The sequence below is a fragment of the Hippichthys cyanospilos genome, chromosome 1 (genome assembly GCF_059441005.1).
Source record: "Hippichthys cyanospilos isolate Australia breed blue-spotted pipefish chromosome 1, RoL_Hcya_1.0, whole genome shotgun sequence".
NCBI classification, from domain to species: Eukaryota; Metazoa; Chordata; class Actinopteri; order Syngnathiformes; family Syngnathidae; genus Hippichthys; species Hippichthys cyanospilos.
Window position 1 is genome coordinate 33,278,460 of NC_142369.1, and position 25,744 is coordinate 33,304,203.

Here is a 25,744-nt window from a genome sequence, read left to right on the forward strand (position 1 = left end):
GTCGTACACAAAGTAAACTTAACTATTCTATTCTTCTTGCCTTTATCTCTGATGAACAGAAAGTGATGGGTTTATGTCCATCTGGTGTACAAATTTTCCATATTCATCCTGTCATCCGCTGCTGCCGCACTCATCTCTGCAGTAGTAGATACTTATCACAGAAAGTAAACATGTTGCCTCGGATTTTTCTGCTCTGACCTCGCGGTGTTTTGGGCGAATTTGGGGAAAAATCCAACCACTTTCAAGTTAAAAATGCATTGTGATACTTTCATTTGTAAAATAGTAAAATCTTACTATTTTTGTGTGTGTAAAGCATTACACCTCGCAATACAGCAAAAAGTAATGCATTATAGTAATTACATTACTTTTGTAATGCATTACTCCAACATTAGTTATATTTGAGATTGCCATTCTCTATGTTTTTTAGGCTGCAAGTCCTCATGTTGCTGGATCTCTTCACTTAATAGATGGACAGTAGTTAGACAATAAATGTTTGTTGTGTTCTGTTAATTGCCCTTGTGTGGTTCAATTATAAATAAATAAATAAATAAATAAACAAACATTTTGATAGACTGCCGTCAGTGTGCTGAGTGAAACGTAGAGTAACCTGCACATAAATGGTTGCCGCGGTCGACACACTGATAATGTGGTCACAGAAAATAAGACTTCTCGCAAGTCTAGTTCAGCATTTTTTGGTATAGGAATTTTGGTATAGGCCGCTATTCCTACTGGATGTTCCGGCGAACTCGGTTGGTCTCCAATGCATGCACACGTCACACGCACAGTCATCATCCACAAAGGGATACAGATGTGCGATTGTGCACCTTTGTGTCATGCAGGGACCAAGTCCACTTGCACAACTTCAAACTCGACATGCGCTTCTGCTCCCCACGCCCTGACACTTGATTCAAATGATGGATAATGCCGGGACTCGACCTGCTTCAACCCAGGTGCACATTTAGACAGCACACTGTTTTTTAACGGCTAGGCAAGTGAGCTGGGTGGTATTTTGGAGCAGAGCTGTATTCAACAACATACTGTGACATACCTCTGCAAGAGAAACTACTGTAGACTATGGCGGGGAAAACATGCAAATTCCACTGAGAACTGCTTCAATCAAGATCCAAGGCCATTCTTTTATTAGATATAAACAACAAATGTTGTGGAGGAGCATCTATCAATTTATTAACCATCTGGCACTTGCGACTTCACAGAATCTTTGTTTCACTCCACATGCATACAAAGGCACAAATGTAGCCAATGTAGCTAGAAAAGAGAGACTTTCTTCATTGCTTTGGTTCAGGAAAATAAAATGGTAAAAAGCAGTCATAATGTCCACAACCAGCAGGTCTTTAACCTGTGAACCGTCGCCAAAACAAGTCCTTACAAATTATGGCTGTAAAAATGTATTTGCAAATGAATTTAACTACTCATTATCCTAACTCAGAGGACCACCCCAAAAATAAATAAATTAATTAATTAATTAATGGATGAATTAATAAATAAATAAAAATACTCAACAGGCATCTCAAGCCTTACCCGGCACTTTTTCTTTTTAACTTTTATCCAACTCGCTATTCTCTCCACTGGTGGGAGTGGGAGCGGCATGCTCAAAGGAAAACAAATTAATGCCGTCGTGACACAATTTGCTTTATTGCATGAATGAAAGCATTATATTAAAACAGTGCTTCTCAATTAAATTTTGCCAAGCCCCACCGAGGAAACGGAAAACATTTTGTGCCACCCCCCCATTTGACGCACTGACGAAAAATAAGATTATCTATGAAAATCGGATATGTATACCTAAATCTGTATCCTTCTTTAATATCAACAAACGACAAACGCAAATTAAGACAACTTTCAAAAACCATTAATTATTTTTACAGCGTTTATACCAGTTAGTTACAGCTCAGTCTAAAACTGAAAAAAATCAAAGTGCCTTGAACGAAAAAAAACCCCCCAAAAATCTTATTTTATTGCAATCACACTTTACATGGCAGAAACATAGCATTTTCCCTGGGGTCATTTGCGGGACATCACCTCGCGCCACCTCTGCACAGGATTAAGAGAAGAAATTTACTAATTTAATAAAGGGAGCGCAGATCTTATTATGAATTTCATTTTGATTATTTTCATTTCTTCAGATGACATGAAGATCTGTTATAATATTTTGTAAATTCAGATTTTTGTCAATAATTCAAAAGCCCTGCAGCATACAGATATAAACAGATATAGAAAGAAAATTCTGTTGATTGGGAACCTCCTATCTCTATTTGTTTACAGTGTAAACAGGTGCCCAATCAACAGAATTTCCTTTCTATATCTGTCTATATTCTTTATCTGTCACGTTAGTTGTATGTCCTGCACTTAAATATACTTATAGTACTGTATTTGTTATTTGTTATATTAGTACAACTACATGCATTTTTGATTCTAATTGCAACTGTCTCTTTGTATTTAAAATTTCTTGATTTTTAGAGGTTTTTCTTTGCCAAGATTGTCAAAAGTGTCAGTGTGCGCAACCTTGTACCTTATACAGACTGTACTACAAAGGCATTGCTATATAAAAACTGATATGGAGATTTAACACGCCAAGATCAGGGCAACTTGAGGCGTAACACAAATTTGAGGGCACCTTTTTCAGCTTGACATTCAATGGCTTTTAATGACTGACACTATCGGTGTCATTTGCCTGCTATAACTTTAGGGGTCACTTGACTCAGTGATGTTTAAGTGTGAATGGGACTCAGTCTAAATCCACTGTGCTTGGAGCTCCGAGTGGCGGCTCAAAGCAAACAAGCCTGTTGCCAGACCCATGAAGGTGTCATGTAAAAATTGTCCAGTGGGGGTCAGTGTTTCACTGCAGCTCTCTAAAGGAGACGACAAGTAACTTAAAAGGCTGCAGCCTCTGATCAGGTACCAAACTATCCAAAGCCACCACCCAGTGTTGCGAGGAAATCTTATCTAGATCATTTGGAACCCCACAGGAATCCAAGATAGCGGACTCACCATAAACCACGGAGCAGGAGATTAGAGATACAATCTACAACCTTGCATTAAGATTGAAAAAAAAAAAAAAAGATGAGTGACCACAAGATGGGGGCTTCCCCATTTGTTAAGCACAAAAACACACACACTCACGCGCACGCAGGCACGCTCCTACGCACCCCCCCCCCCCCACACACACACACACACGCACGCACACCTACGCGCACACACACACACTCCCGCAAGCACGCACACACACGCACAACCTTATCAGTGCATTCTGTAGTTTTGAATTACACATACTTGACATTTCATCAGGCACACGCCTGTCTTACTAAATTTTCAGGTAGTCGTTAACGTGATACTTGATATTATAATTGGACTTTGCAGTTATGTACAACTGCACTGAATCATAGTGAAAGGAAATTATTAAAACAAATCTCATTAAATACATTTATCAAAACTGGATTTTATCATGTTGGTAATGTCTTGCCCCCTTTTAAATGTTCTTTACCCGTGTTCTGTGAGAGTCATCTCATAGACGTGGTGTAAAATATCCATCCATCCATTAATCCGTTTTCTGGCTCACTGGTGCCTATACCAGGAGTCTCAGTCTTAGGCGGGGAACATCCTGGACTGGTTGCCAGCCAATCGTAAGGCACACAAACAAACATTCACACACCCAATATACACCTAAAGACGATTTAGTGTGTCCAGTACACCCGCCATGCATGTGTTTGGAATGTGGGAGGAAGCCAGCGCGCCCGGAGAGAACCTACACGGGCTCGGGGACAAAGTGCAGACTCCATACAGGAAGGTCAGACGGAGTGAGCTGATTTTGAACTCAGGACTATGACATGTGTGGCAGACTGCGCCACCGAGCTGGCCCTCCATTCATCCATGTTTTATGTTTTAGGGTGTTACAAGCACATTAGCGTTTCCTAGCTGGCGTTTCAGTGACACATTGCAATGGTCACAGGCCAATAGGACAAGACAAGTTCTTATTTATTATTTTTTTTCTGTACAGATATAGAAAACCCAATACAACAACTTCAAACAAATATCACTGTCCATGCTTGATGAGTTGACAAGTTTTTGTGAACTGCAAAAATCAGTAATCTCTGAATTAAATGCACCCTAATTACTCAATTCCAAAAATGAATTAAAAACCTTTTCTAAATCAAGGACATAAGACTTGGAGACTTTCTCATCTGTAGAACAAAATGCGATCAAGCTCAGGCACAGTGCACATCATATGCAAGGAAGGCAGGTGGCTCACCGATCTAAGTGGAGTTTGTGGGCTAAGAGTTGCCAGTCCTTGCCCTTGGCATTGGCAGTGTCAAAGGTGGCGCAAATCCTCTGGCGGATGGATAAGGGGATTTTGAAAGCCTTGGGCCCCGTCTGAGAGGTGATGGTGCAGTCTGTCTGCATGAAAATTGGAACCAATTCCTTTTCAGTCTAAGGAAAAAGAAGTGATGCCAGACATGTTTTAATCCTTTAGTAAACCAGATGTATGGAATTTATTTTTTTAAAGTCACAACACGACAATTCAACAACATATCTTATGTGGGAAAATGCTTTATAACAAGAGGATAATTAAGCCTCCTATACAGAATAAAATGAGCTTTTGAGGCAATCAAAGCTGTCCTACTTGTCATTTGCAAACATACAGTATTTATTTGAGTTTAACATTAGAATCATGGAACTAATACCGCAGATCAACAGCGTTCCATAATTTATGTATGACTGTTTAAATAGCTCCGTGACTATTCTATCTATCTATCTATCTATCTATCTATCTATCTATCTATCTATCTATCTATCTATCTATCTATCTATCTATCTATCTATCTGTCTGTCTGTCTGTCTGTCTGTCTGTCTGTCTGTCTGTCTGTCTGTCTGTCTGTCTATCTATCTATCTATCTATCTATCTATCTATCTATCTATTTCTCTGCATACTCTTTATATACTTTACTATATATACAAAAATATACTTATGCAAACTCTGTAATTGTAATTCATGCACACGTATAAATAATATATTATTCATATGTAAAAATGTATACATACACAATTGACAAACAAGATCTGAAAGTTAAGTGAGCAGCGAAATATTATGTGCAAAGCATGAATTGTGTGTCAGTTTGTTCATCTCATATCGACAGCATTATTAGTCACAATTGTAACATATTTTTTAGTACAATATAAACAATATTTTCATTAATTTACATGTGTGTGAGTAACAAAAATATATATGTATATACACACAGTGGGCCCCCGTGTTACGGGATTAATCCGTTCCGCCGTTGGGGTCAAAAGGCAAATTCGTTGTACGACGGGCAATCCAAACCTATGTTAATTACCTAATGCGTTTAGAACCCCAGGTAAAAACATCAAAATTGCACATACATATTAAAAATTGTTACCAAAACAGTACAGTAAGTGCAAATATACATACAATCAGAAAACATCATAAATAAAAAATATACAAAGGATTTATTTACCTTGTTATGCCCATATTCCCTAGTTAGGATAACCTAGGCTAGGCTAGCTTCAGATTTCTTGATATCTGCAGCTTTGTTTCCATATAAATCATCTTCTTACTTCTCTCTTTAACATCACTAGCAATCTTGGGACCAATGGCTAACCCTTTCAAGTTTGAATTAAGCAGCAAAATGCACTATAAATCGGGGTTTGTAACCACTCACAATCGAACAAAGCTTTACAGCTCCACCTTTTTGAAACGAGTGAGGCTGACCAATAGCAGACCAGCATCTCCGTCATGAGAGGGCAACAGACAATAAGGGCAATCACCTAAAAACGCCTGCAGATGGAGACAAAAAAGGACAAATACAGGCAACCCCCTAGGGTCATGATAGTTGTTTTTGTCGCAAACCCGGGAAAATACCATAAAGAGGGTAAAAACTCAGTATTCCACATCGCAACAAGAAAAAAACGTAAGCCAGGTACGCTGTAACACGGGGGTCCACTGTGTGTGTGTGTGTGTGTATATATATATATATATATATATATATATATATATATATATATATATATATATATATATATATATATATATATATATACAGTATATTTGTCCTTTCCGACAAAGCTTGCTTGGGATGATGAAAGCTTAGTAGTGTTGGAGATCTTGGGCAAGCTAAGCATGTGACTGAGTGCGAAAAAGCACTTGTGAGCATACGAGTATCACTCTCCTCTGCCAAAACAGCCCAATGTCAAGTTGTTCTTGAGTACGGATTTCAAACTCCGAGCTGCTCCAGTGGAGCTGCTCAGCCACTAAGGTGACAGTTGTTACTCTCTCTCAGGTGTTTATGCACGTGAATGTGAAAGTAGTCCCTTTCTAGACAAAGTGTCTCTCTCTGAATTAAGATTAGTCGATGCATGGAAATCACTGTACTGCTGCTGTGCATGGACTTTTCATTTTTGGGGGAAAATATATAGGAGTTCTCAGTCTATTAATACACAATGCATGGTCAGGAGAGCTCATCCTGCTGACAGTGGATATTGCAGGAAGGTTACACAAAGGTTGCGCAAGAAAGTACACCGTCCCGCCAGTCTCCCGCCTGCCGTCCAAGTGGCTCACCTTGCCAACAGCTGTGTAAACCTGCAGAATCTGTTCATGACCTTTGACCTGCCGCACGCTGATTTTGCAGGAGAGCTGGGTGGTGGCTGAGCTGTATCTCTCCAGGGAGAAGGCACAGTGCAGAGGCTGCTGGTTGCTGCACCAAACTTGGTGGAAGGAGAATTCCTGCCAGCAACCAAAAGTGATAGAGTGCACAACAGTGGTACGCTAAATACACAACTCAGCTCTCAACCTCAACAACCCTCACTCTTACACATATATTAGCCAGGAAAATAAGTAAAGAAAAAAATTGTTGAGGTTGGTTCTGTCATTACATCAGTTAAATGCAAAGCACATCTGCCACACAGTTCAAAGGTGGAGAGTTAAAAACTTTAAATTGCCTTCTGAAGTGGAAGTGTGTATTTGTCTGAACCTGGAATGTCAAACTCATTTTTTTGTTTCTGGCCACATTATAATTATGTGTTCTTTCAGAGGGCCATTACGACTGTGAATCCGGATAAATGCATGATCCCCTCATATCACATAAACACAACACATTCAACAACTAGTTTTGAAACCTGAGGCCAAAAAAACAATATTATACATATACTATACAGTATTTATTTATTTTTTTAAAGGAGGATAGGTGACATAAATTGCTTGCAATCTCTCAACATATTCCAAATACATATTGTAATTGAAAATAAAATATTAAAACAATACACACAGATTGTAAATTTAAAAATTTCTGCGTAAATCATGAGGCTGATGCACATACCGTATTTTTCAGACTATAAGCTGCAACTTTTTTCTTATGATTTGAGCCCTGCGGTTTATAGGTCAGTGCGACTTCTTTGCAGGATTTAATTTTTCTTTTTTTTTGCCACCAGGAGACAATCCATTGGTAAAGAAAATGTTCAATATGTAAATAATGGAACAACTATGAAATAGTACTGAAAATATTTCAATCAAAAGCTGTGCTCAAAAGATTTCGTAATATATTATTAAAACTATAAAAATTATGTCAAAATTGACTCAGATCTTGTATAAGTTTGTGATGTCTAAATTATATATATACAATTTCACATAGAAGGGGCGCAACGTGATGCCAGGGGCGAGGGGAGATGACCTCCAGGAAAAAGGCTTTGTTTTTGTCATGTGAAGTGCAATTGCAATAAAATAAAAAAAACAACATTTTTTAATGTATTTTTCTTTCAGGCAGTTTGATGCACTTGGTTATTTTTTCTGTTTTAGACAGGGGGGGACAAACGTTGTCTCTTTCCCAGGGGGAGTTGGCAAAATATAATTGAGAAGTACGGTTTACATGTTCACTAAAATAATGAATTAAAAAAGAGCAATTTGAAACAAAACAAAACATTTAAAAACGAAAAAACTTTCTTTGTTAATATCTGATGTTGCGACCACTGACTTGTAGTCAGGTGGGGCCTGTTTGTGACCAAAAAAAAATTGTTTTTGCTTAATTTTTGTTCTTCCGGCTTATACGCCGATGTAGCTCTTAGTCCGAAAAATATGGTACAGTAAAACTCTTGCACAACAAAACCTGCATGTGCGAAAAAAATCCCCCACTGTGTAAAAAAATACATGTATTGAAGCCTTTCCCTCTTTCTTACTTCCTCATACAATAAAACCCCCTCCTGATGCATAATGCGAAATGGTTTTTTTTTTCTGCATTTGCACTGTACTGAAATTCACTACGGCGAAAACAAGCCTGAAGCAAAAGACTAACTTGGTTTATACTTGACGCGCTGGCACGTGTTTTGTACCACTTTATACGGCGGCTTTGCCCCCGCAGGCAGACGATATTCTCCCATGCTCGAGGTGGCAGTAAATGGAGTCTACAGCAAGCAAACAACACTACTCTGCAAAGGTAGAAGTTCCACAAGGAATAGTTCATCTGCCATGTTGTCCGTCGTAAAATTTTTTTGGAAGGTACGCATTGCGGAAAACCTGTTCTTCGTGAACTCTGCGTGGAGGGGCGTGGTTGCCGAAATGAGGTCATTTGACGCATGGATTTTGCAGAAGCGTCAAGCTTACACCAAGCCGAAGACAGGATAAAAGTAATAAAGATGAAAGAAGGATGAAGCAAAGTGAAAGACATTACGCAAGAAATTGATGTAGATGTAGATTTATCTACATGCGCCTCATCAATTGAAGACACACGATATAAAAAAAAGGATGGATGGAGGATAATTGGAGAGACAATGTCAACATTTACATATGCGTTTATAAATAATAAGGGGTGAGTCCTTAATGACTGTTGAAAGATTGATTTCATCAATACTTTATTTGCGGAGAACCGGCACATCGCTACGAATATCTATAACCTCTTCTGGATTCCATTGCAACCAAATCTGCATATTAATGCGGTGATCTATCAGTTATTCTCAGAGGAGAATATATTAAAAGACTTGCCCGTGTTCCTGGTGAAGACCTAACCCTTATGATTGTGATCCTGAATGCATGTTCACGGCACAGCACAAAGCAGCAGATAATATTCTAGGGGAGGTAGGAGGAGGTGTAGCGTACAGGCAAAAAGCCTGAATGCTCTTCAGCACTAAAAGCTGACTTGACGTATGCCACAATACTCGGCTATTATTCTACACCTGCTCCACCAAAGCGAGGCGTGCCTGCTGTCCCGAGGCTCTCATAAATAAGGCTGTTGAGGAGGCGGATGACTTTGAAGCACAGAGCTTTTGTCTTGCATTCACTGTATTTTTTGGAGTCAGGATACAGCTCAGCAGCTCTGCAAATTTCTTCCACAGGTTAAAAAAAAAAAAAGTAATAAATAAAACAGTGGCGGGTGACTGCAGCAGTCTATTCTAACTATTGGATACCGCATGTTTCTGATCCTGAAAAAGGAACAGTGGGTAAGAGCAAGATTCGTATTGGATCTAGAGGTTTCAACTATGCAGTTGTTAAGAAGTGATAATCACAGCCAGTCAAAACCATATGCACAATATGAAAAGAAATACTGATATCTCTCTGGCTTGATGCTGTAGCAACCTTCGCCCAAATGCCACAGCATTGAGCAATCATCAAAATCTAAGACTAATTTGCTCTAGTTGTTTGGTTCAGCTGTTTATAAAGCCATCTGCGTATTTATTGTTGAGACAGGTCAGGTACAGAAGAAGCGTGTGTTTTCCAATTTTTTTTCTGATCTGTCCTTCAATATTCTTCAGTGCCCTGGGCCCCCTATATCATTATATCATCATTATTTTTTAGGCCAAGATGTAAAAGTGCCAGTGTCGTCCATCGATCCGTCATTTTGTTTTAACCACGCTTCTGTCATCATTCTGTCACCATAAGTTGTGGTTTCTTTGACAATTTTTTACTAGTCCGTCATTAAATGGGCGTCGGATGACTGCGCGTGACCAAGGATTGAGTCAAATCGCATGTACAAGCTTTCTCGAATGCCATTGCTCTTTGCATTCTCTGCAACTGAAAAATAATCATGACATGCAGGCGGTAGTTCCATAAAACATATTTCATATGTAACCACAATTGAGCTCCTACACACACAGGTCAATGTTCAACTCAAAAGCAACACTTGACAATTCAAAATATTGCTTTTTATTTTAGGTTTGTTTGCGCTTGGACCATGAATATGTTGAGCAAGATTGCATAAACGTACGCTTTTTACTGAGCTCCGAGCCATAATTCTTGCTTGTCATAAAGTGATGGTAATGATTTTGACAATTACCTTCTATGAGGATTAAATCTGTCAAATAAAGTGAAGGTCAGTACTTTCACATTTACTGTGATGTAACGATGTGACACGATGCAGTGATCATGGTGTTGTACATTGATGCTGGCACATGATATTAATCAGACCAATGGTTCTAAAAGTGGGGTCCGCAGACACCCGGGGGGCCGTGGATCGATTGCAGGGGATCTGTGAAATAATTTTGATGTTTAGGAACTCATTTAGTTCATATTTTAACAGTTACAGATTTGTGCAACGGCGTTTTTCCTTCTCTTTGTGAGATCTGACCTACGAGTGTCTGTGAGTTGTGTTTTCTTCATTGGAATTGTGTCATTTAAGCTAATATGCCCAAAATTAGTTGTTTGTCGGTCCTACTTGTGACTGTAGATAACATGCTAGCTAATGTTAGTTTTTATCTTTAGCATGTTATATACTGTTATACAGTGTTGCCTGGTATGTGTTGAGCACATTAGCATTTTCTTTTGTGCTTGGTCTTTCCTCTTGGGAAATGTTAGCATTTGCAAATATTTTGCAATGATAATCATTCTCGTGTGCATCTAATTAACGTTTTGTATTGAAAGGAATATCATTTGTTCTTCAATTATATGATTGATTTAATCTACAGAATTTGTGTACACTTTTTAGGATATATAATTTTGCATATCGGACTTACCTGAGTTATGTTTGGTGTACAGTATTTTCTTTTCTTTACGGTTTTACATTATGAATGAGTGAGAGCTGTATTACTAACACAACTAAATCAAAGAAGAGTCACACCATGGGTGGGAAATTCCGGTCCTCAAGGGCCAGTGTCCTGCATTTTTTCCAGTTTCCTCTCTCAAACACACCTGATTCTAATGATTAGGATTATTTTCCAGCTCCAGCAGAGCTTGATGATGAGCTAATGGTTTTAATCACTGGTATTGAGGAGAGAAAACTGGAAAACATGTGGGACATGTTCTACCTCGATAGAAGCCATTGGAACATACAGTATAGGGAGGACAGAATATTGGGTTATTGATCCTTCTCCGCCCCAAAAAAATATAATTGTGTTCATTTCATTTACTTGATATTAAATTGTGAAAGTATTTGTGACTCTTCAATAGAGAAATCAATTGAACCAATATATTTATAATAGATTTTTTAACATGTAATAAGTTTTGTATTTGTCCAAATCTGTTTTGTGTCTCCAGTTGCTTGCTAACGAGACGATGAAGCCAGCAAAGCTAAATTAGCATTTTATTTTATAATGTTTTATTTTTGAACTAAATAATTGGCAGCAACCTTTTGACCTGGTTTGTTATAAGGAGGCATGCAATTTGCAATTTCTATTTTCTAAACTTCAGTATAGCTGAAAAATAACAAATATATTTGTTGTCAAATTGAATATGTTGCTGAATAAAAATCACACTTATGTTTGGCTTGTTTCAGAACCCCTGAATTAGACTTCTCTAGTACATTTATATATTAGACTACGCCTTATCCAAGCTTTAGTTCATCTTTTGTTTCTTAGGTTTATTGTCATTCCTTGGCAAAACAATCATCCGCCCTGTAAGTGATGGACAGATGGACAATCCAATGGACTGCTCACTTCTCTGGAGTTCTGTTGTGTACAGGGTTCTACTTTGTAAATTAACAACCAAGCAACCAAAAGCATGCTAAAACTCAATTTGACTTGTGTTGATAAAATGTGGCTGCTGGTTTGGTGCATGTGGTAAGTATATCAGTGAGATATGTGAGGTGCCACAAAAGGTTTGTACATGCACCTCGCACGGGTGCACCCAGCGCCTTCACAAGTGTAAGTCGTCTCATTACAACACAATATTGACAATATTGGCTCGTCACATCCCAGAAAAGTGAAAGGGGGTGAGTTTAACAAAAAATACGGCCAAATCTGTACTGTTTAACGAAAAAAAAAAAGCAAAAATGCAATGTATATTTACATGGTATTTTCTGATAATTTTCCCAGTTGCCAGTTTCACTAGTTGCACAGATATCCGTCTGTTTTTTTTTTAAATGATAATTTGTTGTTTACAGACAACTTGGTAATGCTTGAAAGTATTCATCCTTTATATCAGAGGTCCCCAACCACCAGTATGCTGCCCAGTACTGGTGCGTGGATCCACTGGTACCGGGTTGCATGGGCTGCACCCAAAATAAGGGTATTTTATAACTGATTTAGTTCATCCTTTAACAGTTATAGATCTGTGATTTATGTTTATGTGTTTTTTATTTAGCTAGATCTTTATTTTTTGGTGCCGCCCTGGCCGCAGTTGATATTAAAGCTTGTAGTGAGGAAGGACGGCGTGACTTCATTTGAGAGCAGTCACATGTCGTTCTGTTTCTTTCAAATCTGGCCCATGAGTGTTTATAAACTTTATTTTTTTGTAGGAATGTTGTCATTTATGATAAGCCCAAAATTAGTTTGATTGTTGATCCAACAACGTGTGAGTATGGATAACATATTAGCTAATGTTTTTTTTTTTTTTCCATCTTCTGCACGTTATATAGGGGTGCCTTTTATGCATTTAGCTTGTTAGCATTTTTGTCTGTGCTAATTAATTGTGCTAAGTAATTCCTTAAGAATATTATCTATAAAATGTATATGGGTATACATAAACCTATATATTTGTTAACAGTGACAAAATAAATAAAGCAATATAAATCAACTTTCAACAACGGTTATTTATTTTAGAGAATTTACACGGGTTACAGATTCATCTAAAAAAGAAAAAATAACCAAAGTGCATCAATGTGCCTGAAATTATTAAAAAAAAAAAAAAGAAATACTTATTTTATTGCAATCACACTTCACTTGACAAAAACAAAGTCTTTTGGCTAGGGTCATTCGCAACCCCCAGGGGCACTGGCATATGCAAATGTTTTGCACTGGTACTCATTTGCATCTAACTGACGTTATGTTTATGTTTAAGATATATAATTCTTGCATATGGGTCTTCCCTAAGTAACAGAGTTATAGTGATGTTTGAAATTGAAGAGAGAGAGAGAGAGAGAGAGAGAGAGAGAGAGAGAGAGAGAGAGAGAGAGAGAGAGAGAGAGAGACACTGACAGCCTTAGTTTGATGTGTCATTAATGGTGATGTCATATTTTATCTGCACTTTATATACGTTATTGCCCCCCCACCCCCCACCCCCTATTGCACTTCCATTGTTTCTTTTGATGGCATTGAGTTTGATTACACTCAGAAGACGACAACAGGAAATAACACCTGCTGAGTGAGTTGCTGACAAACAGATGTGACAGTGAATGTGCAAAAAAAAACAGCTGGCAGTTTTTTGTTTGTCAGACCTCTGCTATGAAATCTTGAGAGTTTGCATTTTGCTCATTCATTACTTTTCAAACTACATTTTATGAAGCGAAATTATAAAACTGGTCCTGCATTGCAGCCACGAGACAATACTTACCGAAACAAACTGTCCTTAACAAATGTATTAGATCAGGCGTGTCCAAAGCCGGTCCTCGAGGGCCACCTATCCTGCATGTTTTTGATGTTTCCGTCATCCAATGCAGCTGATTCAAATGATCAGGTTTGTTGTCAGGCTTCCGCTGAGCTTGCTGATGAGCTTATCATTTGAATCAGATGTGTTAGGAGGACAGAAACCTCCAAAACATGCCGGATAGGTGGCCCTCGAGGACTGGGTTTGGACATGCCTGTATTAGACCATTAAAATAGAGATAATGCCACATCGTTGGCAATTTATACAGACATGGGCAGTTTGTCTGTGATGATGGATTGTTCGTCAGTCAATCTCATCTACTTAATTTGGTTCATTCAAATAAAGACTGTTCATCTGTGTGCCCAGTATTGGCTGACAACCAGATCAGGGTGTACCCCGCCTGCTGCCTAAAGAGAGCTGGCATTAGCACCAGCAAGCCCACGACCCTTGTGATAACACAAGCTAAGAAAGAAAATGGATGGATTGATGGATGGAAATTAAGACTGTGAAGTTTAGCTTTTTGTTTAAGGCCAAGGTGTGTGTGTTTATAATATATATATATATATATATATATATATATATATATATATATATATATATATATATATATATATATATATATATATGCACCAAAGAAGGTATCATGCGTAAAGTGAGTTGGGCGAAGGCCAGTGGCGACGACCCCTTGGTGCACTGATCCCCGGCTACAGAAGCTTGCTCTTGGGATATCCAGGGGCGGGGACCTTTTCATAACGATCCCCAGCTACAGAAGCTAGATCTTGGGACATGGAATGTCTCTGGCAGAGAAGGAGGCTGGCTGGTGTGTGGGGCCAAGAGATTCTAATTAGACAACTTGGACTCTGGTAGCAGCTCTCTTAAGAGGGTTTGGACTCCCTTCCACTGAGGAGGTGTGGAGTTTTTTTTTTCTTTTCTTTTCTTTTTTTTATTTAATTTTTGACAATGTAAAGCATTTATAGCTGTCCCCTGCTACTTGGGAGCTAATTGGGACAAGGCCAGTTGCTGAGCAAAAATCTACATATAATTATCAGTAATTGTTTGTGATTTGTAGGTCCTTTTTGGCTACGAAGTCCTTAGAAAGATCCTGAGAAATATCATTGTCATTATTTCAAGTAGCACTCCTGATATTGCCTGCTAAAAGCTTTCCTTTTCTTCAAAGTTCTAAGCTCGTCACACACTGTATCTCTTGACTTTTGTCCTTCCCGAAAACACCTGTTTCTTACTTGTTTAACTTATTCGTGAGGCCCCGTATCAGTTGGAACCCCGTATCATGGACCAGTATCACGGACGGGTGGTTGGGGACCTCCGCGTTGAGGATTGATTTTCCTTCATGCGACACCTGAGCCAAAATGAGTTTGATACCCCTGGTCTAGAGCATTCTGTATTTTTTGGGTTCTGAAGTGCCAAGCTTGCAGGAGTTAGCAGCCAGCACAAGTAGAAGCGTGTAATTCTGGATTTGAGAATTATTTGTATATTCTTGTATTTGTAAGTTACACCTATCATTACCTGACAGGTTGTAAAGGGTTTGATGCTCCACGAGAACTGGGGAACATCCTGGATAGACACCTGCAGGCTGAAATTGTTTGCTCTAAAAGGCAGCATCTTTGGCTCTTCGAGAAGCTGACCCCCTCTGCTCTTCTCTGCCGCTACCACTCCCTGAATGGCAAATGGAAAGGGAAAGTTAAAAGAAAGGTGTAAGTAGTAAAGATACAGTATCAGAAACTATCAGTGTAACAGAAAATAGGAGACATGTTTTGCATCTGAGCAGATACCTGTTGCTAACCCTTTATTGATCTACTCCACTTATTGCTATGAAAACATTGAAATGTGTTGGCAAGAAGTGACTGACAGGTCTTTTCTTTAATGAATAATCAATTCAACCTCAGCAACACTTTGTTTTACTTGTAGTGTATGTGACAGATGTAATTTAGACAAATGTTAATGAAACCGTCTTCTATAGTTGTCGAGCAGAAAGTTATAAATGTCACGTAAAGCATGAGAAATTGCACTCCTGTCCCCTGCATGTCTCAATGTGGGGGATTAAACATGCTGGTATTTATAGCCTAGGGGTAAACCCCTCGGCCGGTTTAAATTTTGTGTTACACTTATATTACTGCATTATGTTTCAATTGCAGTGTAACAGTAGAACTGCAGATAAGCTGTTAACTTTGTGTGTAAGTACTAAAACAGAAAAAATAATTAGTGTGAGTACTGACAGGCATAGTGCAGCACCTGACGAGTGATGGACCAGAAAAAAATGTCGCCCTCTACTTGTGGTGGAAGGTTGGACAGGAATACACCGAGGAACTGACAATTACAATTTAGTTTGGCTTGAAAATATGACGGACCGCCAATGACGGTAAGGGGGCGGGGCTCTGATGAATGATGACTGTCAGACCAGCAAAAAAATGTAAGTTGCATACATCTCTGTATTTGTCACATTTAGAATACTTAACACAGCAAAAGTAAGTAAGTATTTGATGGTGTTATAACATTTACATTTACATGTGCGTCAATGGCAACCATCTGTTTCCCAAATTGAATGTGACGACTACAAATTACTTTTGTTGTCGCTTGCAGGTGAGCATTTATCTTCACTGTTGAGAGTCCCACTGGGATGATTTAATGTCTGGCCTGTCTCTACCTGAGTATCTCAATGATGGCAAACAAATATAACTGATGTAAGGTCACTCAATTTGAAAGCTTGCACATGAACACGGTGTAATATCTAGGGGAGTGTATATATTTGTTTTGGACAATCTGCTTGAGGCACATTACAAATTGTCATGTGAATGGACAGACAGTACACAATTAATAGGCAAACCACAAAAAAAGTGAGATCTTGATAAAATTGGTCATTGCATATTTTCTGTGTTTTTTCTTTGTAAAACATACGAATATGTTTGATGTGATCACTTGTATGAACATATCTGAAACTGTCAAGAAGAAATGAAGCAATCTATTTTCATAGACAGCATATATTCGATCAACTGGCACGTCTTGCTTATTGTATCAGCGCAAGCCTAGTTTAGCGTGATTGGAGATTTGGCAGTGGACCGAGGGCTTCTTTTACATGCCTTTGGTGCACTTCATAATTTGGTGGCTGAAAGTAGACTAAACTTTGGTCAAGTGCTACCTGTTGAGCCTGGAAGGGAGCTCCTCCGACTTGTGGTCCCTTCTGAAGCTTTCTCATTTTCCCCAGATGAGATTTTTGAGTTTTTCCTTCCACTTCTGGGCGCTATGTTTAGGAGATGCTGTTGTATATGTGTGATGCTCTGTATGATTTCTTTTTCACTTGTGCAGGCCTTTAACACTGTGGTTCCTATTCTTATTGTATTTATTATAATTGAAAAAGCACTTTACGCCATCTGTTATATGTGTGTGTGGAAGGGGGTGTGGGGGTGGGGATGCAGACAGCGATAAACGGTCGAGTTGAAAGCGGTTTCCAAGTGTTTACGTGTGATAACCCTGGTACATGTAATACCCCACCACCACACACGCACGCACACACACACATGCACACACACACAAGAAAAAGCTTTTTCTTTTTTTTTTTTTTTTTTTACACAGCTTTAATCCTCCTAACAAATTTCTGTACATGGACGGATAAGAAATTGGTTCAATGGTATTTGATAATGATTTGATATGATAATGATTGTATGACCACCAACTATTTTTTTTACCTCTGACCCAATTCTTTCGACCATGTATTATGTGATTCATCAGGACCTACTGAACATAATCTAAAGCAGTATGAGCAAATAACAGTCGAGGTCTCGGTTTTGTTTTGTGATGAGGATGAAAGAGGAAGTAAAGTCATAGATTTACTTGATTAAGTGGGTCTCAATACCGGTATATATTAGTGTTGTATACTTTAGGCTTTGAAACCTTCCTACCAAATAATAATAAAAAAAAAAATAATTGTCTCTTTCAATTATCACATAATCAAATGTGCTAATGATTGAAATTGATTGAAATTGGGTGGTTGCCTGATAATTAAGCCACAAAATGGCAGGAAGCATATTTTTCTTACATGCAACGACCCATACATGCTATTTATATTAGAATACAGAATACAATGAACAAATCCAAAAAACAAACAAATGGAAACACAATAATTATTTAAATGTATTGAGGCAAATAATAGAAGAATAGAAGAAGATTAAAAATACAAAATAACAGAACCGATCATCTAGTGACAATCATATTTGAACCAGGTTGGCCAACAATCTGAATGGCAGTTGTATATTCATATCAGATTGGTCTTTGCGTAGAAACACAAAGCAGTGTATGATTCTGAAAAGCTTGTCTCTGTTGTGGGCAACAGAGGCAGGCTGTTAGGCAGACAAGAACCCAAGGGATGCGCGCACGTCTGGCATCTGCTTGGAAGCCATAAACCAAATTTCGAAAGCCACCTGCTCATGATGGCTGTGACATGACAGAATGGTGAATGGAACAATGAGTCACAGGGCTGAGCTCTCCTGTTTAGTCATTTTTCTCAAGGGATCATGAGGAACGTGATTTCCCAGATGTTCACTTAAGGGAGCTCAATGCTTAAAATGCCTTTAATTTAGGTTGCTGAATGACAAATCAAGTCAACATGATAACAAAATAAGTACAGATTAACGTTTGACTACAACTGATACTCTACTACCGAATGCTTTGTCTCAGTGTCAAATCTGTCGAGCTGTTACGTAAACAGTGGAAGAATCGTTTCCTTTTCCATTGATACATTTCCCACGCCCGAGTAAACTTACCAATTAGTTACTGATTATTAAGCAGCATCCAAGCTTGGCATTCAAGCAAAATGTTCCCTGGTTGACAGAATAGATAGCGTACAGTATTTAATATGGGTGCGACATAAAATGTTATGGATCTGAGATTTAGGTTTGCGTTAAAAGATGTGACTGCATCAAATCATATTGAATCATTGCACTTGGAATGTAGAAGAGTTGAATTACCCCTGAACAGAGAGAGTAATTACAGTTGTACCTCGATTTATGACCGTCTCTTGTTACGAAAGATTCAGTATTTACGAATGCAAATTTCACTTCACAAATGTGTAATCAAAATCACAAATGCATATTTCAATTCACAAATGCGTATTTCAACCCACAAATGTGTATTTAATTCCACAAATGTGTAACCAAAGTCACGAATGTGCAACGAGAACCACAAATGTGCAACGAGACCACAAATGCATGACTGACATTACAAATGCATAACGAGATTCACAAATGCGCAACAAAAAATTACAAACGTGTAACGAGAGTCACAAATGCGGGACAGAAATCCACAAATGCGCAGCTGAAGCCCCAATGCGGAATGAAAGTAAAAATGTGTACGTTGATTTGTATGTAAACATAGTTGAATGCATACATAGGTCTGTAATTAAGGTGATCTGAGAACACTTGGCCTCCTGGATTGGCTGGATTCTTACATGTGACTTTTGCTACAGTCCTGCCACCCCAGGGTATCCCAAACGTGTGAGGGGATTTGCGAAAGCATACCGGGGAAAAAAGTACAAAAATGGACACATCTTCTATTCAATGGTATTGTGTAAGTACCATGTATGTACTTCTGCCATGTAAGTACTTCACTTATATATTACAGTGATCCCTCCTACTTTGTGGTCTCAGATATCACGGTCTCAGTACTTCGCGTTTTTTTCCAGGAAAAATTAAAAATATTTCAAATTAAGAAATCTTTTAAAAAATGTGCAAAAATGTACAAAAATTGAAAAAAGCAAAAAAGTACATTATACAGTACTGTATTCATCAAATAACGAAGTAATATTAGTTAATAACTATGTTAAGAATTCTTCAAGCGTTAGAGTTCGTGACGTTTTTTAAAATCTTATTTTAAAATGCATGCTTTTAATTTGTCGGGTCGCGTTGCATTTCCGTTTCCTGTTTTTACGTTCTCTGCGCGTCATTTGGCTCGTTATGACAACGTAAGCTCATATTAATAATTTATTATAATTTATGTTGATAACGCACGCTACTACCTACGTTTAGTAAGCGATGAGTGTTTATTCTGTTTATGTGTTCGTTTGTGTAGAGGTTGCACTTTATAGTTAGAAGTTGTTAATTGTTGCTAACCCGCTAATGTCGGCTAAAAATACAGTAAATTCATAGATTAGGTGTTAATATGTTAGTTTACTGACTTTAAGATTGTTGTTGATTTATTATTCAACAGATACTACATGATACACCATACATGAGCCAAAATAAATGTGAAGTTCAACGAGATGACTTGCGTACTCTTTCACCGGAGTCTTGGTGCAGATAACCAGTCCTGAGAATAAATTCTCAACAAACTAAGTAATATTAGTTATTTAATGAATATACAATACTGTTAATAATGTTAATAAGTATAATGTAATGTTAAATAATAGGAGAAAGGAAATGAAATACGCCAAAAATACAAAAAAAAAGGATTGTGTATGGTTACTGCAGCTATATTGAGGCGTACATAGAAATCTAGGAACTGATACCCTACTTTGCGGGTTTCAGACTTCGCGAAGTAGGGGGGGATCACTGTATACTTATATGCTCAAAATTCTCCCCTCCAAAATATTATTGCTCCTGTAAATGATGCTCAGATCACTGGAAATGTAAAACAAAAACATACAAATAAAATGACTTCAACAAAGTTCTCTGCATGCACCCTTAATATACCAGCGTAATCTCAGGGTTGGCAAATGAACTACATTCATACAATAATAATAATAATGATATCATTTTAAGGGTTTAGAAGCCTTTTTGGGCAGTGTTGGAACGGATTAGGCTATTTACATCAAAATCGCATTGACCATATCAAACTTGTCCTCAAAATTAAACATACCCTTGTGAATTTTGTGGCTTTTTTGTGTTTGTGACAAAACAAGTGATTTTTCTTAGTTTCGTTGGGAGTCATATGTGACCAACAAACAAATGAATACATACATTATTCAAGAGATTCTTAATGTAAATGTGATATTGATAGATCTGCAGAAAATGTTATGTTCAAAATCATTCATACCCCTGCCAATATCTCAACAAAAATGTCATACTGCGCTTCTGGACATCATGGTCATGAAGACCTGCAGGAGGACCTGTGTTAGAATCTGTGCGCCCAAAGCAAAAGAAAGGGTTACTCGGCCATTTCCAAGCTTTCCAGGGTTTGGTATCCCTGTGGCAACCGTCCAGAGCATCATAAACAACCACATGAGGCTCAACACTATTTAAAACGTCGGTAGGTACCACTATATACCACTATATATACTATATATGTACCACTGTATTTTACATCAACCAAAGTTTACTCATAAAAGTAATTTCTTCTCTCCGTTATTGGTTTATAAAAAATGAGGCCCCGCTGAAAGAACTTTGAATCTTAGAATACAAAGAAGGGTGCTCCAAAGACACTCCTCATTCAATAGCCTCCATATAAATAAATGTGAACGTTAGCTCTTGTTGACTGTTTTTTTACCACATCAAAACACCTCATGTAGCAGTCATTAATGCTATATCATTTTATTTTGAGATATTAAACAACAAAAAACACCTAGCAAGCTATGGACCTGAATTTGCACCTTTAAACTGACACGTGTAGGATAGACAAAAAGTGTTTTTGACTTGTGAAAATGGGTGCGTGTAAACAGCGCCACCCATAGGGCTGGATCTGAACGTGATCTTTCCTAAACAGTTTCTACCAATTCTTTGTACAATGGATGTGCACAATAACATTTTGTGTTACCGCACCTGAAAGGCATGTGGCGTATCATCCACACAGTACACCCGCAGGCTGTAATTCATGGAAGTGCCCTCCATGTTACCAAACAGAGCCAGCTTCAGTCTCTTGATGGCGGCCTGCGTCTGGGGCTCACCCACAAGGGCGTATGAACCTGGCTGGTTGAGCAGCAGATGGCAGCTTGTGGTGTCCATTAGGCAGTAACAAGAAGTGGACTCATCCTCCACTAACATCACCTCCTAGAATACAAGAAGAGAACATTGTAGCTTAATTCTTTTGAAAGTTACTTTTTCATCATGTCAGGAACCTTGTCCACATTATAATTTGCATGTAATTTTCAAATAATAATTTAATATCACTGTCTTAATCACTAAACAGGAATTTTGGAATGCCTCAACAAGGGTCAGTTACCAGGAAGTTTATGAGTATATAATTTGACTGTGATCTATTTACCCAGAATTTTAAAAATACACATTCAATAATTTCATCACAAAATGTACATAGTTGAAATCACATTTTTATTTACATTGATTCATCCTTTATAATCTGCACTTTTTGTTTTTTATTTTATGTATTTTTTAGTTAAAACACACACTCAAACAATAGTGGGGAAAATAATTAAGTAATTTTCAGTCAAGGGCAGGTAATCTTTTAATTCCACAAGGTTTTTGTTCCGGTGCTAGAACTGGAAGCAAATGAACTGTGTATGCGTGACTACAAAAACAAGTGAGCCACACTATGTCATGTCTTGAAATAAATATTCTTTATGTTTGCATGACCATGTTTAGACTGACACTTACAAACTAATGCCATTGCAGTCAAAACATGAGCATTCTCTCTTTTAAGATATCGACTTATCGACCATTAATAACTTGAATTAGTCTCAGCTATAAAATTAATGTTGCCAAATGCGACAATGAAGTTTTAGAAAGCAAACATCTAAAAATCTTCCAAGATGAAGAAAATCAATTTTAATCATCCACAACATTAAGGCTTGTGAAGAGGAAAAGTGAAGAGGAAATGAATCTCCTTATAAAACTCCTTCAACACCCTTGCATTTGTATTTTGTTAAATTCAAAGCAACACATACGACATAAAATATTCATGCCAAGAGAAGCATTGACTAAATGAACGCATTATGGGTTGAATTCTTTTTAAAACACCGTAACAGATGTTTGGATCAGATTGTTCACCACACAGTTGCTGAACAATCTCAGGGGAACAAAAAAAGACATACTCTACCGTAGTAAAGATGTTTGTACATAGCATACCACAAAAAAGTCACTATGAGCAAAACCGTGTTTTATTTATGAGACAACAGCATTCTAAGCACTTCATTATTTCCAACAGAAGAGAGGAGATTGTTTATACCAGAGCTTTTTCCATTCCAACATTACAATGCACCCAGCATTTGTTTTCATGTGTAAGAAGCAAACAAATATCAAAATACTTATAGGTGTCCTCAACCAACCTGGATTTGAATGATAATGGCAATTATTCACTCTATAATTACAGGGAAATCACAGTACAACAATTTATTGGTAGAACAAACGGTTTTAGGGCTCTGACTTTTTTTCCGTGAGGAGCTATTTTACTAATCAGTTAATGAGTCTGAGGATCAAATAGTTTTGGGGGAGCAGTTTTTTCCAGGTTCATCCAAGGGATTTTGGAAAACAAGAAAAACATGAACATGAAATTGGGTGGTTGAATGTTAGGCAGCATGTATAGAATGGGTCAGAATTAGGGTATCATACTGAAAATTCGAAAAATATATAGTCGGATAGGCACTTTTTTTTTCTTTTTTTTTTTACATTTCACCTTATAAAGAACCAAATGTTTTTCTTTTGAAAAATATATATATTTTTTCTATTTCACCGTTTTCAATTGGTGGGAAACATATTCTGTGATCCCCGCCACTTCGCAGCTTACCTATCACCCCCGCAGTGCATCGCGGATATTTTTTTTCATGAAAAAAAGTGATATCACAGAGAGAAGTGCTGTGAAGGTTCCCTGCATGCCAGACAGACGAGTTAACTCTAAATGCACATGCCATGGACACTTTATGGGCGTTATTAACCCGTATAAAGTCACTGTACTCGTATACTTTCTCCTTTCCATGCCTTGGCTGAAGTCGGAGAACGTGTGGGGGAGGGGGGATGGACGAGCTGGGACGTCAAACTAAAGTGAAGCCTGTAGCTGACCAAACATGATAACAAGCAGTTTACACTTGAAATACCAAATAATTATAAAAGGTTGAGAGCCAATCATGTGTCTTGTACAAATGCCCGTGTCTTGTTGGACTGTCCGTGAGCTGATTGACTGATTTCCTGGTCAGTCAGTAGAGAAAAGTACATGTCATCCTCTCAATCTCAGACTGAAGATAACAGACAAGCGTGGCTGAAAGAGAGCGGAAGAGGATGAAAGAAAGCTTTGGGATACTATTATCTTTGGTAATAAATTGTAATTTCAAGCGTAAACTCTGTTTATCATTATGTTTGGTCAGCTACAGGCTTCATTTAGTTTAACATCCGAGTGCTTTAACCCGAGAGCAACTTGTCAAACCCCACGTTCCCTGACTCCAAAGGCTGGAAATGGGAAGGGATGACAGTACAGTTACTGTATAAGATTTAATAATGCAGTAATTAAGTAAATACTGTATGTGTACTACAGTATGCTTTGTCTCAAATATGTAAAGTATAAATACTTTTCATATTCATATACTACAGGGTAATCACACTCCTCAACCTCCCCGGTAGGTCTATTCAGGGGTGCTGGAGAGGAGGGTCGGTCTCGGATTCGGAAGGTGCAGGGTTGTTTTCGTCCCGGCCATGGAACAGTGGACCAGCTCTACACCCTTGGCAGGATCCTTGAGGGTGCATGGGAGTTCGCCCAACCAGTCTACATGTGCTTCGTGGACTTGGAGAAGGCGTTTGACTGTGTCCCTCGGGGATCTCTGTGGGGTACTTTGAGAGTATGGGGTACCGGACGCCCCGATACGGCGTGTTTGGTCCCTGTACGACCGAAGAGTTTGGCATTTCAGGCAGTAAGACAAATTTGTTTCCGGTGAGGGTTGGACTCCGCCAAGGCTGCCCTTTGTCACCGATTCTGTTCATTACTTTTATGGACAGACTTTCTAGGTGCAGTCGAAGCGTTGAGGGGGTCCGGTTTGGGAGCCTTAGCATTTCATCTCTGCTTTCTGCAGATGATGTGGTGACCTCCAACTCTCATTGGAGCAGTTCGCAGCCGAGTGTGAAGCGGCTGGGATGAAGATCAGCACCTCCAAATTTGAGATCATGGTCCTCAGCCGGAAAAGGGTGAAATGCCCTCTCTGGGTTGGGGATGAGGTCCTGCCCCAAGTCGAGGAGTTCATGTATCTCGGGGTCTTGGTCACGAGTGAATGTGTTGACGAGTGATCAACAGGCGGATCGGTGCGGCGTCTGCTGTAATGCAGACTCTGCACCGGTCTGTCGTGGTGAAGAAAGAGCTGAGCCGAAAGGCAAAGCTCTTTATTTACCGGTTGATCTACGTTCCTGCACTCACCTAGTGTCATGAGTTGTGTGTCATGACTGAAAGAACAAGATCCCGGATACAAGCGGCCGAAATGAGTTTCCTCCACAGGGTCTCTGGGCTCTCCCTTAGAGATAGGGTTGAGAAGCTTGGTCATCTGACAGGGGCTCAGCATTGAGCCTCTGCTCCTCCGCATTGAGAGGAGCCAGTTGAGGTGGTTTTGGCATCTGGTTAGGATGAGGTGTTTCAGGCATGTCCCACAGGAAGGAGGCTCAGGGGACGACCAAGGACATGCTGGAGGGACTATGTCTCTCGTCTGACCTGGCCTGGGAGTGCCTGGGGATCCTTCCAGAGGAGCTAGACGAAGTGGCCGGGGAGAGGGAAGTCTTGGCTTCCTTGCTCAAGGTGCTGCTCCCGCGACCCGACCCCGGAACACAGCGGTCGAAGATGGATGGATGGATAAATACTTTTCCCATTTAAAAAATTCTGATTCCCACATAGAAATGTATGAAAATTCCTGGGGGGGTGGAGGTATGGTCCTCCTTCGCAGCTTTCTCTGTGGGTTTTTGGACCGCATTAACCGTGAAAAACAAGGAATTACTGCGGTACAAATATTTTGTGGTAAATAGTAATCGGTAAAACAGGCTAACGAAAGCTGTCAAAATAACTGTTAACTACGCTGAGCCAATGATGTTGCAAGCCGCTGATATATGCAATGTGTGATGAGCGGCT

The 25,744-nt window shown here is 38.8% G+C and overlaps 1 protein-coding gene across 2 annotated transcripts in view; it reads right to left on the reverse strand.

The window, feature by feature from the left end:
• Nucleotides 1–25,744, reverse strand: part of unc5db (unc-5 netrin receptor Db) — a 223,741-nt gene that overhangs the window by 5,499 nt on the left and 192,498 nt on the right. For both annotated transcript variants that reach the window (XM_088426309.1, XM_088426300.1), the window contains 4 exons: nucleotides 21,517–21,744; nucleotides 15,278–15,427; nucleotides 6,593–6,757; nucleotides 4,268–4,446 (listed from right to left, as the gene is read on the reverse strand). In XM_088426309.1, the coding sequence (XP_088282435.1) occupies nucleotides 4,268–4,446; nucleotides 6,593–6,757; nucleotides 15,278–15,427; nucleotides 21,517–21,744 (722 nt within the window). The remainder of the gene's footprint in view (nucleotides 1–4,267; nucleotides 4,447–6,592; nucleotides 6,758–15,277; nucleotides 15,428–21,516; nucleotides 21,745–25,744) is intronic.